This window comes from Poecilia reticulata, linkage group LG19 (genome assembly GCF_000633615.1).
Source record: "Poecilia reticulata strain Guanapo linkage group LG19, Guppy_female_1.0+MT, whole genome shotgun sequence".
NCBI classification, from domain to species: domain Eukaryota; kingdom Metazoa; phylum Chordata; class Actinopteri; order Cyprinodontiformes; family Poeciliidae; genus Poecilia; species Poecilia reticulata.
The window spans coordinates 21,675,561-21,693,886 of NC_024349.1; the positions used below are offsets into that span (position 1 = coordinate 21,675,561).

General features: G+C 40.4%; 1 protein-coding gene across 1 annotated transcript in view; it reads right to left on the bottom strand.

The window, feature by feature from the left end:
• The window catches only part of LOC103482098 (uncharacterized), a 37,433-nt gene extending 19,463 nt beyond the window's left edge, over window positions 1-17,970 (bottom strand). Inside the window, exons 1-27 of the mRNA XM_008438026.2 lie at window positions 17,405-17,970; window positions 14,753-15,530; window positions 12,578-12,767; window positions 12,133-12,497; window positions 11,385-11,504; window positions 11,110-11,307; window positions 10,837-10,977; window positions 9,447-9,707; window positions 8,652-8,832; window positions 8,366-8,532; window positions 7,150-7,290; window positions 6,900-7,078; window positions 6,645-6,817; window positions 5,574-5,798; window positions 5,375-5,484; window positions 5,049-5,264; window positions 4,410-4,536; window positions 4,082-4,298; window positions 3,854-4,001; window positions 3,563-3,740; window positions 2,805-2,982; window positions 2,593-2,719; window positions 2,369-2,488; window positions 710-860; window positions 518-630; window positions 224-374; window positions 6-138 (exon numbers count right to left, since the gene is read on the bottom strand). Of these exons, the coding sequence (XP_008436248.1) occupies window positions 6-138; window positions 224-374; window positions 518-630; window positions 710-860; window positions 2,369-2,488; window positions 2,593-2,719; window positions 2,805-2,982; window positions 3,563-3,740; window positions 3,854-4,001; window positions 4,082-4,298; window positions 4,410-4,536; window positions 5,049-5,264; window positions 5,375-5,484; window positions 5,574-5,798; window positions 6,645-6,817; window positions 6,900-7,078; window positions 7,150-7,290; window positions 8,366-8,532; window positions 8,652-8,832; window positions 9,447-9,707; window positions 10,837-10,977; window positions 11,110-11,307; window positions 11,385-11,504; window positions 12,133-12,497; window positions 12,578-12,767; window positions 14,753-15,526 (5,084 nt within the window). The 5' untranslated portion in view covers window positions 15,527-15,530; window positions 17,405-17,970. The remainder of the gene's footprint in view (window positions 1-5; window positions 139-223; window positions 375-517; window positions 631-709; window positions 861-2,368; window positions 2,489-2,592; window positions 2,720-2,804; window positions 2,983-3,562; window positions 3,741-3,853; window positions 4,002-4,081; window positions 4,299-4,409; window positions 4,537-5,048; window positions 5,265-5,374; window positions 5,485-5,573; window positions 5,799-6,644; window positions 6,818-6,899; window positions 7,079-7,149; window positions 7,291-8,365; window positions 8,533-8,651; window positions 8,833-9,446; window positions 9,708-10,836; window positions 10,978-11,109; window positions 11,308-11,384; window positions 11,505-12,132; window positions 12,498-12,577; window positions 12,768-14,752; window positions 15,531-17,404) is intronic.
• Window positions 17,971-18,326: the final 356 nt, after the last annotated feature.

Consider the following 18,326-nt stretch of genomic DNA (forward strand, 5'->3'; position numbering starts at 1 on the left):
GAGGCGTCGGGCTCAGGCCCGGATGGAGATAGGACAGAGACAGGTGCTTTTCCAGCTCGTCGCCGCTGATCACGTCCCGGATCACGACGTCCTGACAGACAGCGACCTGCGACGGCTGCTTGTACACGACCTTACCACCTCAGAGAGGCAGGGAGAAACCTCACAGTTACACGACGCCATATTGTAGGTTTATTTTCTACAAAGGGCTTGCTGAGAGCAATACCTGAGCTAAGAGTTGGCAGGAAGGCCTTGCCCTTTAGCAGCTGAATAATCTGCCCGGCAACAGGCTTGAAGAAGTCCAGCACCTCATCAGGCAGCGGGATGAAGTGCAGGAACTGGCAGAGGCCTTTCAGYCCTTGGTACTCTGGGTGAGTCTGAAACAAACCGTGTGTTTGTACATCGATGATAAATTTTTATTTTACRATTTCATGATGTTTTCTCCACTTGTTGACCTTTAAAACCATTAAATTACTATTTGGAGAAAAAAATGTATTTCTAAAGTTAGGTTGTGCCTTACAGTGAAGACATCCATGGCCTTGAGGAAGAGCTGTGGTATTTCTGATCGAAGCCACTGGTTCCAGGAGCTGTCCCTGTCAACATCCTCCCGAGAAGAAGGGATGTCGAAATCGCCTAAAGAAGAGTACGCAATTACATCAAACCACGGTCTGTTTCTTCAACAAATTATCCTTTTTGAATCCTCAGTTCTCACCTTGGATGATGAAACGAAAGCCGAAACTGCGAAGAGGCAGGTAGGCAAACACGGGCTGCTTTTGTGGCTGGCAAACGATGTCACTCTCCGTCTCACTGCCGCCCAGCTGGAAAGCCAGAGCAAGTTCGGTCGACTCTACGTCTTCTTTTATCTGAGGGGGAGATACGTCTGAGTCAGAACAGCCCACAGACTGACAGACTGACTGACTGCTTCAAGGTGAATGCCAAGTAAACAATGGTGGCGCTAAAAACTGGATTGCTTAACATTTCTTTGTTTAACTTTGTTGCTTCTTGTACATAGAAGCAATCCATGTTGCAATCCAAAATTGAACTGCAGAGGTTCAATTTTGTAAATGACTGAAAGAAAATAGGCRAGGATGTAACAATAATACTGAAAATGTAACCTATTGTTGAATTCAATRTACTCCCAAGAAGATCTGGAATAGAGAAATAATTAATCATAGCTTCAATAACATTTTCTTTTGATTCAATCTTCAGCTTTTTGTCAGTAAAAAAGGAAAAACTGAACTTTTTCATTGCTGGCTTGAATGCAGAGTWTCTAACCTAAACTTTTCTTTTGTTAAGTCTCAAGACATTCCAGCACCTTGGAGCTGTGATGAATTAAATATTCCTAAATGGTACAGACACGTTCAAGATGCTAATCAAATGTTTTGAGCTGCAGTGCTTTGCAAAAGTATTCGCACCCCGTTTTTGTAATGTTAGAACCACGAACATCAATAAGTTTCAGGGTTTCCCTCAGTGTAATATAAGCCTGGCGGACCACCAGGCTTTACTTGTGCCCCCCATGCTTATTTATTAAAGTTTTATTTTTTATGTTTGCATTTTTTAATWCTTTGTAGTTGGTGTTCAGGTATTAGTCTTCCAATAACACATAATTATCGAGTGATATTTTMAAATTTCCTGTCAACTTTAACATTTTTAACTCAAAAACACAGAAGGTCGCTGAATGAATGACTGCTGAGCGTCACAACCACCGGGCTTAGCAGGTTTTCTGGGGGAAACCTTGAGTCTCATTGGGAATTTTATGTGCTTGTCCTAGAAAAGTTGGTTTATACTTGGGAAAAGCAAAAAACACAATACTTTTAAAGTTWGTGTTCATCAGAAAGGCCAATTGAGCAAAACTGCAAAACTATCAGACTCACCCAGGGCAGCTGACTGTACCCTTTGAGATTTAAATTTGATATATAAAGGGATTTATAAATAAATGTTTTTCTTTTTTTCTAAATGGTGCTGAATTGCCTTCTACTTTATATCCTAATGAAGACGATAAAAATATCATCACATGCTAATCGGCTAGRCTTTTTAGCTCTTCTTTAGAAATAACAGGGTGTTAGTATTGAAAATTGAATTTTCTCAGTGTAAAGGTGTGAAGTTTAGCACAACATCTTGTGCTAAAGATGAGGCGACTGCGGCTCTGTGTAGAGCAGTTGTCTTGCGATCGGAAGGTTGTAGGTTCGATTCCAGCTTCYTCCTGCCACATGTCGATGTGCCCTTGGGCAAGGCACTTAACAAATTGCCTACCAATCTGTRTATTGGTGTATAAATGTGTGAGCGTTTGTGAGTGCAAATGGGTGAATGTGACTCTAGTGTAAAACGCTTTGAGTGGTCAAAATGACTGGATGGGGTTATGTGTGTGTACCTTGTTGGGCTGCAGTGTGGTTTTCACCACCAGCCAGCGCTCTGTGCCCTCTGTGTGCTCCACCTCCAACACATTGTGACTCAGGTCTTTGCGAGTCATGGTCACAAGGCGCTTCTCGCTCTGCAGATAAACAGAAAGAAAGAAAAAAATTAATGTCACTTTTATTAAAAGGRTGCATTAATATCTTAGAAAAACTGCATTCTGCAATGAAAACAATGGCTAACCTGGTTATAGATGGTGATGGAGCGCAGGCGATGCAGAAAGAGCAGCAGTGAGGGATGGACGTCATGGAACAGGTTCCTCGTTTGGTGACTTTCAGAACGCAARGGGAGGCAGATTTTTGTGGTCCAGCTAATAAAGAAAGGCAGGAAAAAAAAGGTTTTGGTGGCTGTATAAGACAGAGCTGCATGAAAATGTAAATTTCTCATAATCCCACCTGTGCCGATGGATGTCCTTGAGCTGTGCATCCAGAGGCCTCTCATCCTCGATCCAGTGGGGGAGGATGTATCCCATGGGGCCGCAGTTCCTGTCGAAGCGCAGGTGGAAGCCGTTRGAGTGGATCTCAGGACAATCTGTGACCTTAAACACAGATTTGAAGCCGATCCCTTTTTGCCCTGCATGAAGAAGCACAAGCCAGWTCATTCAGACAGCAAGTTTGTACTGCTAACTTYAACACATACAAGTACACATTCACATATAAACACACATTCTTGTACTTCCATCCAACYGAGAACATTACATTGACCTTCACTCATTTTATAATAGTRCAGTTAGCAGATATGCCTAACCTGGACATTTTCCCAAACCATTACTTGTCCACAATTAMCGATATCTTTTACCAAAACCTAATTCACAACATACCTTTAAGCTAGTAGTGTGCAGCAGAAGTGCAAAAACACRAGGACAGGGAAAATGTCCTMACTTTCCATAAATAACCTCCCTTTGTYGGTTAAAATAGTGAAAGTGGTCCTCTATATGTAYCATATGCAKGGTTTACCTCAGTGTTAYAAGTCTGGCGGGCAACCAGGCTTAACTTGCGCCCCACCAGGCCAAGCATTGTTTATCTTAAATAGTGTTTTTTTATATACCAGTAATAATAAGGATKGATAAAGCTAGGCTTATASCTAGGTTGGTTTTTTGTGCGATAAAGTCACACTTTAATAAATGCAAGAACACCATGGTGTGCATAATCACCAATGTATCCGTATTTGTGTTTGCCCTTGGTGCTGCGGCCTACGTCACAGATGGCCCTGACGTTCCTCTCCTGGAAGCCCGTCTCGTTGTTGAGGATGGTGACGCAATCTCTCTCGACCACAAAGGCGAGCGCTGGGAGGGCGCCGCCCCCGGAGGGGTAACTGTTGTCATCGGCATTCTGACAAAGAACGCAGAAAAGAAAAGAGTAAATTTCTTCGATTTTTGCAAAGACAATTGATTCGACTACATTTAGAGTTGACGTTTCAGGGTTGTGAAGGTGTGAGTGGCCACCTGAATGAGTTCTAGGACGAAGTGTGTGTCTTTGCTGTAGAGTTCAGTGGACAGCCGGTCCAAGCTGCGGCCCAGTCGCTCCTGGTGGACCTGCATCAACTTCTGGCCTTCCGCATTCAGTTCCACGCCAATGCCAAACTCACTCTTCCTGCACCGTAAACAATGACTAATCAGCTCTACTGAACCATCAGATGCTTACTGAGTGAACGCAAAGGCAAAAACTCAAACCTGATGTCTTCAATTATGTTTTTCTGATGAYAGAATGCATCCTCCGACTGACAACCATCAGCCTCCTTTTCATCTGAGTCGGACTTGTCGATCAGATCTGCTTGATCGCATTCAGCCTCACTGCTGATGTTTGATGTCTCTCCGTTAGGAATGGAGGCCAGCTCATACAGCTCCTCCTCATCGTCTTCTTCAGACTCCTTTGGTTGGTCGCCATTAACTAGAGGAATTTATTTGGGGGTACAAAAAAAGGAATGAGAAACAGAACTGGTTCAGTCCTTGATTCAAGGCAAAAATACTGAAAAGAAAAAGCAAACTTTATTTCATCCACCTTGCTGAATGGTCTGGTTGAGGTGAGAAGACACTGAGCTGCTGTCTGTGATGTCGTCTTCGAGGAACTCGTCTTCACTCGTGTTTAGAGCGGACAGACTGCTGCTGTCAGAATCAGTCAGATTGGGCTAAGGAAACACAAATAAGAAATCGTTCATCAATGAAAGTTTACGGTAATGCCACATGTTAAATATATTTAAATCCAGACTTTGACTAGACTTCTCAATGTTTGGTTTGTTCGGACTTTCTCCTTCTGGTTTCTTGTAAGTTAGTTTTTTGTCTCATTTCAAGTGTAATAAGCTATTACCAAAAATACTTGGCAAGATTTTGTTTTTTTGGTTTCAGGAAAGTGAGGCCCACAGAGCTTTAGATGTTGTGGTTCTACTGTGACTTCCTGGATGAGCCTCAGAGGAAGTCTTGAAAGACTTTTGGTAGGCTGGTCACTCTTGGGAAGCTCCAAATGTTTCTACTCTTCAGATCAAGGGCATGATGTTTTGATTGTTGAGTTCTCTTAGCCTACTTTATCTAGTTATGTTTCTGTGATTTATTTATTCAACCAATATGTGAATGAAGTCATCAGTTCTAAATAGTTTTTTYTAAATCTCTTCAATCTCCGTCTACTTTTTCTTTGCTCTCTCACCTTGCCGTGATCCCCATTCGCTACGTAACCGTTACTGTTTTGGCTCTGGATTGAGGTTAGCTTCTTCTGGTAGTCTTTGACCCAGTCTGTGATTCCCAGGAGGATGCCCAGCTGGTGCAGACAGCTCATATGTTTGGGGTCAGATTGCGCCACCGTGATCAGGACTTCTTTAGATTTGGCTTGACCCAACACGCGGGAGAAGGGCTCCAGGAACACCTACCAAGTCGCATTCAAACAGAAAAATAAGCATTTCTTATACAGTGGCAACAGAAAAACACACCAACCATTGACTCCTCCAATACGTGTCCCAATGTGTCGTCGCTGACCTGCTGCAGAAGCGCCTGGCAGGTTCTCGTGGGGATCCGTGTCAAACACTGCAGCAGGAAGTTGGCGACTCTGCTGTAACACATCACATCCTCGTCCGCTTTGGACAGATCTGAGGAAACGCGCATTATTTTGATGACGAAACATTCACACGCCAGACGCAAGGCAAAACCGACACTTTTTTGCCATGATTCTTATTACCTTCTTCAGCCACAGCTGCGGCCAGAGTGTTCTCCATGTGATTGGCCAGGAGGGCAGTGGGAGCGTTGTCAATCCCATCGGCCGTCACCATGGACACGAGGTGGCCGGCTGTGCCGACGGGGTCGAGCTCCGCCACGGCATTGGTGAAGTGTTTGTCGCCCGTGTCTGTGGTGATCCTCAGCAGCAAACCCGGRGTTACCTCCAGCGCCGCCAGGCCTGTATTCGCTGAGCGGCAGCAAGACAAAATATTATTGTATTATTTACGCATCAAGTAGCTAACTTTGGATAACTTTTCCATTACTTCCCGAAAGTATAACCACAAACTTCCATTTATTTTATTGGGATTTTATGGGACGTCCCAACACACAGTAACGCACAATTGTGAAAGGAATCGTTATTTATCGTCTATCAGCTTCCTACCACTAGAAAACAACATTTCTGTTTATGCTTAGCATCAGCATCATCAGCTAGTCTTACTGTAGTCAGATAACAAAAAAAAATACACACTGCATTTACAAAAATCATATTACAGATTAAGTATTAAAACAACACATTATATTTGCAATCACTTTTAAAAAATGAGTCTTTAGTTTAATATAAAGAAATATTTTAATTTCCCATACATAATAAAAACGTATCCTTTAATTTGAAGTGTATTCTATTTTGTATTATATGCTATGACACTCTCATATATAAAGCGCATAAATGCACAACAACCTCATAAATACACAAACACACAGTATGTTTCTAGTTGCAGGGGTGTCCCTTGCTACAAATGATCAGCTGTACACTAACGGGATGCTGTTATTGCATTTAACTAATAAAATATATATATATATATATATATATATATAAAAAAGGATTTCAGTCATCGATTTATTTGCATCTTTTAATGTATTTCTAATATTGCATAAAAAAGTCTTAAATGAAAAATTTGCATAATGTGCCAATTCTTTTTATCTGATAAATTTAATTAATCATCACAATAATCGATAGATTAATCAATTACCAAAATAATCACTGCTGTAACCCTTTAAACAGAATTAAAATGGAAGGGCCATGGTTCTGTACCTGCATTAATTTCAATGAAATCTTTCAGGGACCCAAAACTGGGTTTAAAGATCAGCTCCCATTGGCTCCAGATGTTCAGATCCTCCAGTAGAGGGCAGCATAGCAAGCTGGCCAGGGCCTGGGCCTTTGACATCTCTCCCAGGCGTCCCACCGACTCATAGCCACTTTCAACACTTTAARGGAAAAATTCRGAGATTCGTTAAATTCGAAGGAAGCAGAATTGAGAATTTTTGTCTGCCTAGTAACAAATCCAACCTTGATTTGCTGTGTTTGGCCAGCAGAGCTGACTCATAGTAGACAGAGCTCAGTCCTGTCCCAAAATGCTCTCTTTGCTTCTTGACCAAGCCGGCCAGCGTTTGCAGGGTCCCATGGCCCAARTCCCGACTGTCCCGGACCTTGTAGTGAGACCGCAGTGCTGTCTCAATGTGAGCCAGCTGGAAAAAGACATTAGGATAAGAACACTGGCTATGTACTTTCACTACTTTCATGCTGATGAGATACTCACTTCGTCTGGATCGGTGGAGGATATGTTGCCGCACTGTTTAATGAATTCAAACACGTCTTGTTTGGTGGGTCTGAAACCACTGCCTGTGAGTTGAGCATTAGTATCCAGAAACAAAGCAGATCCTAGAGATTCCTGCAGTAGCTGCACATAAACACGCACAGGATGAGAGAGTGTCAGTGGCTGTAATAACTTCCAAATAGTGGACACTTTCCCTAATTCGCTAACATTCTAAGAGTGGAGCTAACTTGTTGCTTAGCGCTTTAGTGTTTACGCCAACTTTGAAAATGCCCAGCGCTTTAGCAGTTTTGCTAACTTTGAAAACAGCTTGCGCTTTAACCCTAAGGTTATCGGCTCTTAAAAATTCTTCAAGTAGCTACATGTTTATGCTATTATTTTGACATATAGCATGTAGCTACATGTTCCATGTTTTTGGCAAACTTTTAAAAYGTTTAAAGCCTTAGCTAACTTTGAAAATGCCTGGCACTTTAACTTTTTTGCTAACTTTGAAAATGTGTAGACGTTTACCGTTTTTGGATAACTTTGAAAAGTTTAGTGCATTTGCTAACTTGGAAAACAACTAGCGCCTTTGCAGTTTTGCTAAACATTTAGTGCTTCACTTTTTGCCAACTTTGAACACACTTCAAAGTTAGCAAAACTGCTCTTAGCTCCCCATAAATGAATTTTTTCAGATAAACTCTGAAGCGCAAATTTAGTTGGTTGTTTTGTAAAGATTCAGAAGACTAAAATCCAACATCCAAGTTCAAGTTTTGGTTACTGGCTCTGAAAAATTCTTCAAGTATCTAGAAGTTTATATTCATGCTCTTATTATGAAGTCTGTTTACGCAGCAGTTTTGTTTCCTMTTTTCAAAGTCTCTTTTTTTAAAGAAACTTTACTAGATGAACAAATGAGGTATACAGAAGAAAACAACAATTGAAACTGTACCCTGGTCAATTAGACAAAATCAACAGTTAGTAAAACTCAACAACTATAAAACTGAAACMATGTGTGAAATTTGGTATAGTGTGTATGGGGAGACAATGGTTATAATTAGCACTTCAGCAGCAGATTCCTCAGCAGTACAGAGCTTTGGTGGAACTAATGTTTATGATTAAAGATTTAGGGGTTGGCACAACTAACTGCTTCCCACCACTGCTTCCCAAGTAGCTTCAGATGATAATTTTGCCATAGGACACACACAGGAAGTTGAAGTTGTACCTGAATGTGTTTCACCAGGAATTCCAGGAAGGTTCCTTGTTCCAAGGAGAAGAAGTCTTTGATGTGAAAGTGTTTGGCCAGCTTCTTCTCCAGAGCGGCGATGTTTGCCAGAGTGATGGCTGAGGTTTGAGCAGCCAGGTTGTCTTTTACATACTGTTTTAGTTTGCCTGTGAAATACAAACCACACAAATCCATCAATGGTGCTCAACTCTGGCTGGAAAAACATTTATGGTCAAAAGACTACACAACATTCATATCATAGCGGTGTCATTTTCTCTTTAGAAACCTTCACTGGGGAGGGTCGGAGCAGTTTTGTCCACCGCTTTAGCTTCCTCTGTAGCTTTGGTGGTCTTTTCTTTGGGCACCAGGTCCTGTGGAACTGCCAGGGAACCGCCACAGATGGCCAGCTGGAACAGAGCTCTCGTCAGCCGATCGACTGACACCTGCATCAAGAAGCTCTGGATGTGCTGGRTTGGTAAAAGAAACACAGCTCTGTGTTGGGAATCACTTCTCTCTTGAATTAACACAGAAACATGGTCGCTTTGTTTTTGGACTGATCACAAAACAAACTGCAAAGGGAGAATATTTGACTGAGACAACATTAGGTGATGTTGTTGCAGCAGCTGATGTCTGCCCTTTGACCTACAGTCTGCATCTACATTCYTGTAGCATGTAGCCATGGATACCAGGTCGACGAATGAGGTGAAGTCAGTGAAAAAGCCCAGTGTTATTTCAATTGAAAGAGATGTACAGGTACAAACTGCACCATAAACAGGGCACATCCCTAATTGTAATAATAATCTCTCAGCATGAGAGAACTCATCACGAGTTCAGTCCATTAAAGTCGAATCAGTGTGAACAAGTTAAATCCAGCAGTTTTGCAACTTCATTAAGGATTAGGAGATGATGGGTGGCTTTCCTCTGAATGAGCTTCAGTCTGAAGGCTCATGTTGAGAGACTTAGCAGAATTACCACCCTGTTGTTCYGAGCGCGGAGCTAAGGACTAACTGGGGAAAAAAAGGGGCCGACATCTCCAACCTCTTTTGTGAATAGAGAACATTTGTCATAGTCYGTCACCCACCTTCGCCATCCTGGGGYTGAACACTCCCTGGGCGTTCGACAGGACCTCCAGCACGACGTCGCCTGCTGGCATGGAGGCGTACTTCTTCCTGAGGTCAGCGTTTCCTGTACAGGAGAAGGAAGCGGCGCCTTGCAGCGGTTCTAGGATGCTCTTCTTGACTTTCCTCAGTCGCTCCATGGTCTCCTCCTCCAGCTCTTTCTGGATGATTTCCCTGGCCTGTTCCATGCGGACTTGCTCACATCGGCTYGCCTTGATCAGGCTCTTTAGAGGAGACGCAAACCAGCGTTAATAGAAATAAGACCTGGTCGTAGGTCAGGTGCAAGAAAACCACAATCTTTCACAATGACCAGAATGAAGATACATTATTTGATTATTGATTGAAAGAAAATAGGTTATGTTTACGTTCTGTTCTAAGTGTTGCACTGAGAGCAGCTGAAACACTAGTTGTTCAGTTTTATGATGTTCAGAGTAAAGAGTGATGTAATACTGATGTAATGATGATTTAATGCAGATGAAGAAGTTACTTTACTGAACCACTATGTTTTTAAGTACGAGATGATAATGATTTTAATGAGACATTGGGCTGACTTAGTATCAGAAAATGCGTATTGATAAAGAACCTAGTCAACCCAACATATAAGGTTAAACAACATAAAAACATACAACTTCATTCTCAACGTATTTGAAGAATTAATTGCTAAAAATACAAATTGACGTCCCTTATTAATATTTCAAGTGTCAATTTATGTCACTTTATACAGAAAATAGCTMAAACTTAATACTTGCCTCTCATCTGTGTGTGACAGAAATATTTAATATTATTACCATTATTATTATTGACCTTTATTTTACCAGGAAAATCCCACTGATATTAAAATGTCTTACACAAAAAAATGCTGATAAAATAAATATTTTATTGAATAGGTTCCCAAACTGCAGGAAGCAGTATGGATGAATGAAAAAAAAAAAAAAAAAACACAATGATGAACGCTGTGTGTGCTGGGGGGAGTGGGGGCTTGAGTGGATGGAAGAGTATGACAGGTCTAAGGATCTCTCTACACCCAATGACACCACTCCCTCGGTCACACACATCGTTCAACCTGAGTCTAACTCTCCCTACTGTAATCCRTAGGGGAGCCCAGAAAATGTTTGGAAAACCACYGGGGGATCCCATGACAAAAACTTTGGGAACCACTGTTTCATTGGATAAAATTTAGCAATAATTTCCAAATGTTTTTCTMAGGAAACTGGCTAATTATACATAGACATTCACTCTAAACGAATAAAGAGAGTTTCAATCACATAGGTGTATGATTAGAATCCCATTGGCTGAGGACAGGAATTAACCAATCAGTGAGTAATCATGACTGCAGCATGTCGAGTGTCTTACTGAAATCGGTAGACCGAAGCTGGGAATCCTGATCCCYAGCTCGTAGGGAGAATCACAGTTGTAATGATCAGACAGATGCTTCATAAACTCTGCCAGGTCCAACCTTTGCTTTGAATGCTTCCTCCTGAAAACATTAATATGCTGCAAAAACAAACAGACAAAAACAAAACAACATTAAATGTACATATTTTCACATTTTTAGTCGTYGCTCTTTGGAATGTTGATTTGCAGGTCAACATCATCCGCTTTAACTCTGATGTTTTTGAGCGGCACCTTTAAGATGTCTACGGTCTCAATTTCAGGGATGTCRTCGTCTTTTGTGTTGCCGTCGATCTTGAACATGCGATGAACGAGGGGGAGCTTGCACAGCGGCCCCAGGTTGAGCTCTTCGAAGCGCTTCTTGGCCTTCAGACCRGCCAGCGACTGGCCGAGCTCGTACAGGGTGCAGATGGACGTCACCGCCTCTGTAGCCTTACATACAGGGCAAAGCTCTTCTCAGCACAGCACTCAAATATGAAAGAGTTTATGCCAAACGTGCATGTACCCACCTCTATGAACATGTTAACCTCTCTGATGAGGTACTGAAGGTTTTTGAGAGCTGGAATAGTCCAAGGTTTCAGCATTCCTGGGTCCAAGGAAGGAAACATTATGCAAACCCGGGATATCACCTAGAAGGAGATGTTGAGAGTAGAAAAAAAACAGCAAATGGTCCTGCATGAGCGTCGTTACGAGCAGCTTTTTTATTTTTAAAGGGACAATATTGTTTGTTTTCCAACCATATTGCACAATCACATAACTGATTTACCTTCYGTTATAAAAATGTTGTATGTATAAAACATAACTTAAAAAAAATCTGATTTTGCAGAGATAGCTCACTGCTGCTAGTTTAAAGGGTTGCAGGAGAAGGGTGTTCTGTAATGCGGAGGCTTGGCTTAGGAGCTGCGCATGGAATCMGTGTTACAAACCCAAATGGTTGCCACAGAAGATCAAAGTATTTCTCAAACACACATAAAAGAATCAAAGCAACATTCAGGAATGTTTTTGATGAGGGAATAAAATTATAACATCAGTTAAAGCTAAAAAAGTTGATTTTACATAATACTGCCCCTTTAAGAAAACTAGAYCATACATGGCTTGTCAATAATTGCATACATTAGTCTAACTGTAGCCACAGTGTCAGCTTTAAATAACTGAACTAAATCTCAACATATAGTCAAACCCAATCAACATTTATGCTCTCAAATGATTTGGTCGAAAACAGAAAAACTGTAAGCTTTAYTCTTTCCTCCATTTCACCTTTTCTTTAGTGACCAGCTCCCCCTCGGAGGCGATTTCTCGYACAACGCTCTCTGTCACACTGTTGATTGTTTCCGGATCCATGGCCCTCTTCCTCCTTCTCAACTTTGCATCCTCATCATTGTCCTCCATGGCCTCCAAGGCCCGCATGTTGCCGCCGTGGATCTCCCTCTSCTGGGCATAAAGCCTTTCTCTGAACACTGGCGCACTGGCCTCTTTCTGGTTGGCTTCTTTTGCTTTGCCTTTCTTCTCTTTGGCCACCGCCACACTCGCCCCCAGCACCGGGAAATCACTAGCGGTCAGCAGGGCGGCTCCCTCTGCAGGTGGCATCTCTACTTCGGCAGCCTTCGTGTGGTTTTGTGTTGCTGCAAAAAATTATGTAAAAACACATTTTTATAAAGTTGTAAACAAAGAARGGATGGTGGGAATTAAAAGTGAAAGCTACCTTCGGTTCTCTGCCATGCGTTTGTCTGGGGATTTGCTGCTGACTCGGTTTGACTCGGCTGCTTCTTTGCTTCCAAGTTGTCGTACAGGGACATGTACTGCCTGAGTGGAAACGTTTCGCTGAACATCTGAGAATAGTAGGTTTGCAGCTGCTCCATTGTTGGCGCTGTCAATCGATGAGTCTTTGTTACCTGAAACACRTTGGTGGACTTGATGATCAGGTTTCAAATACAGATGCAGCGCCCCCTATTCTTATCAGCACGCTATGTTTTTTTTTTATAAAGTCTTACATTAACTTCTTTCATTGTAGGAACATAATCCAATACAGAACATTTTTTGAAAAGTCCCATCTTTGAAGCGATCCTTGTAATTTCTTCTCCAATGTTAAGAAATATTTGTTTTTAAGCACTTATGGTAACGCAAATACTGTCTTTGCATTAATATAAAAATCTTTTGCTGCTACACTTTCTGAATGTCTTGCACYATTTCAATTTTGCTGTTATCTTTGAGTTTTACACTGTGAATGTCTGACATTTTATTTCCCATCTTCATTTTAACCAATTTATGCAATTAATTAGTTAATTTAGTTGAGTTAATCTAGCTCTCACCACTGTGCATTTTTCTTATCGTCATTAGTTAGTGTGACGGTAGGTCTTTTTATTGTTGTGCACTTTACTCTTATTTAGTGTCAGGAATGTCACAGTGAGAGTGAGAATCATAATTTTGATTGCTTTTTTGTCTGGTACATGTTAAGAAATAACAATAAAGCCGACTTTGAAAATTTTTTCAAAGTCGGCTTTGAAAAAAAGGCCCCTCCTTGTTTGGTAGGAAGGGCCAYTTCCTACCAAACAAATGTAACACAAGCATTTAATTTCATGTATACTTTACATTTTAATCCATGTTTAGATTCTTTCAAATACCAGTTCACAGATTCCTGTTTCCYAAAGGTTTAAAAATGACATAACGTAAAAGCCTGTTCCTCTAACTCTTTAAATTGGGAAATACATAAAAACATCCCATTCAACAATAGCAGGGCATGACTACGAAAACGTAGCTGCAGTTACCAATATATACAGTTAGACAAATAATGCCACATTTCCAGTTTAAAAGAGCTTGAGCTCTGTGAATTGAGGCTATGTCTGTAATTCTGTGGCTCCATCCTCTTTTAAAGGTTTGTGATCCTTGTTAGAAAGTGTGAGCTATTGTAAACTCAAGATATGAAAGGATTTTAAGTAAAAATCTGGTGAAGTCAACTGGAAACTTTAAATAGATCAGTATATTATAAGCCACCAGGCTTTACCTGTGCTCCAACCAGGCTTAACATTGCTTATTTATTTATTTAAATGTTTGCATTTTTTAAGACTTTATAGTTGGTGTTCAGATATTAATCTTCCAATAACACATAATTATTAAGAGATATTTTGACATTTCCTGTCAACTTTAAGCATTTTCTAACTCAAAAACACGATGGGACGCTGGATGAATGACTGCCGAGCGCCACAACCACCAGGCATAGCAAACCATCCAAATTACAAGGCCAAGTTAAGACAGAAATGCTTCAATTTTTCTTCAATGTTTACTTGAAGTGCAGTAGATGTACTCTATATATATAAATAATCAATTGTTCCCATCAGTAAACTTTAATATCTGTCTCCACAGTGTTTGCTAAATCTGCAATGAGGAAGTATCCAACGAAGAGTTCAAAGTTCCTGTAATCTCTTACATAACAGGTAGTTCTGAAACCTATTTGGCCTGAAATGCTTCAAGGTGGCCCTGCAACAGACTGGCGACCTGTCCAGGGTGTACCCCGCCTCTTGCCCGAAACGTTAGCTGGAGATAGGCACCAGCAACCCTCCCGACCCCACTAAGGGACAAGGGTGTAAAGAAAATGGATGGATGGATGGATGGATGCTTCAAGGTGATTTTACAAAACCTTTTCAGTAAAACGGACAGTAAATGGAGTGCAAAACCTAAAATTTGCTACATTAATACAATATTTTAATCAATGTATACATGGGTTCTGTGTAAAGAACAAGTCTTCTGTTGATCACCAGCCAATCAATTGCACTTAATTGCTTTGTTTATTCCATTCTCAAACTCACTCAGTTTAGACTCGAGTCGTTGATTATCTCATGAATAAAAGTCGTGACATTAGAGGTTTGATGACAAAACTCACCTGCAACACTCTCTGGTACAGCTGGTCTTGGGTCAGCTGCGTAACTGGCTGGGATGCAGCAACAGGTGGGTTGCCTGAGATGTAATGGGTTGATGACGATGAGGTAGAGGTCACCAAAGGTGAGCCAAGAAARTTCATCGCTGACTGAGGGACAGACGCACTGGGMGAGCTGTAATCACACTGGAACGCAGGTACTTGAGTTGTTGGGTTWCTGCTGCTCCTCTCCTTGAGAGAATCTGGTGTCCGCGGTGTTGTAGGTCGGCTGTCTTCTTTTATTCTTGTTGATGCTCTCGCTACGGGTTGACTTTCCGAGACGTAAATCTTATGAAAAACCTTTTTCCCGTTGACAACTAGATCGTCTTTCAGAGACCCAACAAGATCTGACGCCGTTTTGAAACCCATAGACGATACGATCAAGTCGTGTTGGTATACCTGCTTGTATACTGTTGCCAAGGTCTTCAGGCGAATCCCTTTAGGATTTTCTTTTATCAAGTCAACTACATTTTGCAGAACATCTGTAGTCATTTTCCTTTGTGCTTTAGCTTCAGCAGCATCTTTGTTTTGACGGCGATGTTCCTTGTGAAACATCACATCGCCCTCCACCACCAGGTCTTCTAGAGTGGAAACCATGCTCAAAATGGAGGTAAAGTTTAAGTCGCGTACAACTAGGTTAGTGCGGTATTTCTGGCTGTAGAGATTGGACAATCTAGTCAGTGGTATCCCATTCTTGTGTAGGTACGCCAAAGCAACGACGTTTTTCAAAACATCCTCCATCTTGCTACAAAGGGAAAAAGACATCAGTGAATTAATGCTGAACAATAGTTTGACAGTAATTTAACAAATTATACTTGAAAATGATTGAATGAAGAGATAAAAAGAAGCTCTTTTGTTGTCGTCGGAATTAACTTCTGGAACGGACTTACAAACGTATAGCTCATTATGKGTTTTCTAAATATTGATTAGAAAGAAAGTATTTGATGGTTATAAGGACAAAATACTTCAAATTTTTTCGYATCTGATTTGGTTTTGGTGTGTTTTCTGTCCTTTTGTTTCCATTTGTGTTTCTGTGATATGTTTTGGGATTTTTAAAATATATTTATGAAGGGGTATTTTAGCTTAATTTGTCTTGAGCTTCTGCCTGTACCGTTTCAGTCAAGTTGTTAAAATTGTTGCAGTATTTTGAAGTAGGAATAATTAATTACTTGATGACTGATTATAAATATATATTAACTGATTTTAGCAGTAACAATATTATTTATATTGATTTTGCCTAATATGAATGTTACTCATAAGCCATCACCAAAAMGACCCCACAACACTTGCGTACTTTAGGATGAAAAAAAAATAGCACCTAATTTTTAGTGCTATAGTTTTGATACATTTCCCATTCGATTGTAATGCGAAATTAGAGTTAACTTTTAAAATGTCGCGAAAAAGAAAGAAAAGAAAAAACCCCAAATAGGAACAAATCATCCACGCTACACAACGTGTAATTTCATCAGACTGAGGAAGTTATTTTGAATTTTGCCATTTCCAAACTTATCTAATGCCATTCTTCAAAAAAGCGCATAAAAACTTAACAAAACAGTTATTGATCAATTAAAACCTTTTAAAAACTTAAGATGTCAGGTACAACACAAGATTTTCATACATTCACAGTAAATAAAATACATAACTGAGTATGATTACCAATTAAACKAGGTTAAACAGAAGTGAGAATTATTGTTTAAAATGACTAAATACTTGTGCAATTAAGTTAATCTCTGAACCATGAAGAGAAGATTCACTGAGGACAATATTATATAAAAAAAATAATAACGTTAAGGGTCATGTCAAAACAAGATTATTTAAACTACTGTACAATGCATCTACATTAAAACTGAATTACGTGAATACAATAACAGGATGTTAAGAGATTGCTATCTCAACAGGAAGGGTTATGTCTCGTTTTCTCGTAAAAGAACCCAGTGAAGTTGGAAAAGGGGTTTATTAAACCAGCCTATCCAGATTTGCATATGGAAACCTTGAAGACAGGCAGAGCGAAACTTCTGAGATGGCAAAACAACAACAGCCACCAARGAGCAACAAATGAGAAGAGGGAAAGTGTACTTAAACGTTACCTCTAGCATCTATGTTGCTGTGCATTCAAGTCTGGTTTAATAGATGTAGATACCTATTAAACCTATTAAAGCTTAATGATTAAGCCTTTAGCAAAAGGATTTGTTAAGGAAAGACAGAAGAGGAATTTAAAGCATGATCACAGACTGAATCACACCCAATCCGCTGTAAACAGTGTGTGCAAACAAAGGGAAATCCTTCAGCTTAGATTTACTGTAATTATGCATCAGTTTGCRCAATTATTAAAAACAATTAATAAAAAAATGTGGTTTTGCTGTAGTCATTACCATCAGAATATAACAGGACAAGGACAAATGGTGCACTTTGTGACAACAAAACACAACAAAATGTCAGCGCCCAGCAGCTTCAAGCTTTGTATTAAGAGAAAACACTCAAATTCCAAAATACATTAACATTTAACCAAGCATTTAACCAAAAACAAAAAACCATACTGCCATACTGACGCAGCTTTAAACAACAAAAAATAAACGAGTTTATGTTGTTATATAAATGCTATAAATATATTATTCTCACCTTTTCCTTTACCACAAACTACATGTGCAGTGCCTCTCTTGAACTTCTTCACCAAGCTCCAACAATGACCACCAAGCTTCCTCTTCGTGTTTATATACCCCCGCACCTTCCCTCCCTCCCCTTATCGAGTGCGCCGTCTGTGTTTCACAGCCAGACAGCTCGGGGAGAAATGAAAGTGAAACTAGAAGCCTTGTTTCATTTCTCCGGAAAAGAGCCCYGCCTCACAACACAGGTCGTAACACAACAGCGTGTGTTTCACGAGCGACCGTAATCTTWAGGCMTACTGACCGCGTGAGAGACAAAACTAGTTTAAATGTTTTATTTTCCGTTCACCRAAAAGCATTAGCCAGGAATACATACTAGGAATAACAAGTTAGTCTGTGCTGGCATGTAAGAAAACAGAAGAAGTGACGAAGCAGCAGCGAAAACTAAACAAACACAAGCGRTGACGTCTCGAAGAAGCCGAGCGMTTTAAGTTTCACGTTCCCGGCTCGAACCAGCTGATTCACTGCAGCTGTTAAGTAACAAATCACGTGACCTTGTTTCAGCTGTTTAACTGAGGAAGGGCAACAGGGTTCAGCACAAAAGCAGCTACRGATCCCCAATGGCTGAGTGATAGAAAAGTTGTAAAAAATAAAAAATAAATAAAAGAAAAAAAAAAAGCCCAAATTCTAATGAGAAACAGAAAATGGCAACTTGAAAGATAAAGATGTGCTTTGAAATTCGATAGTAGAGACAAAACATGCAGACTGTAAAGCAGTACAGGCATTTTTACAATCCAGAGCTTGTAATTTGAATTATTTTATGCATGCACTGAAACTTACTGGCACTCAAATAGAACAGTGAATGGGTTGTGAACATCTATATAAGGCTAATTGCAAAAGTTTCTTAAACAAATTTTTAAATCTTCTTTACTTGTAAG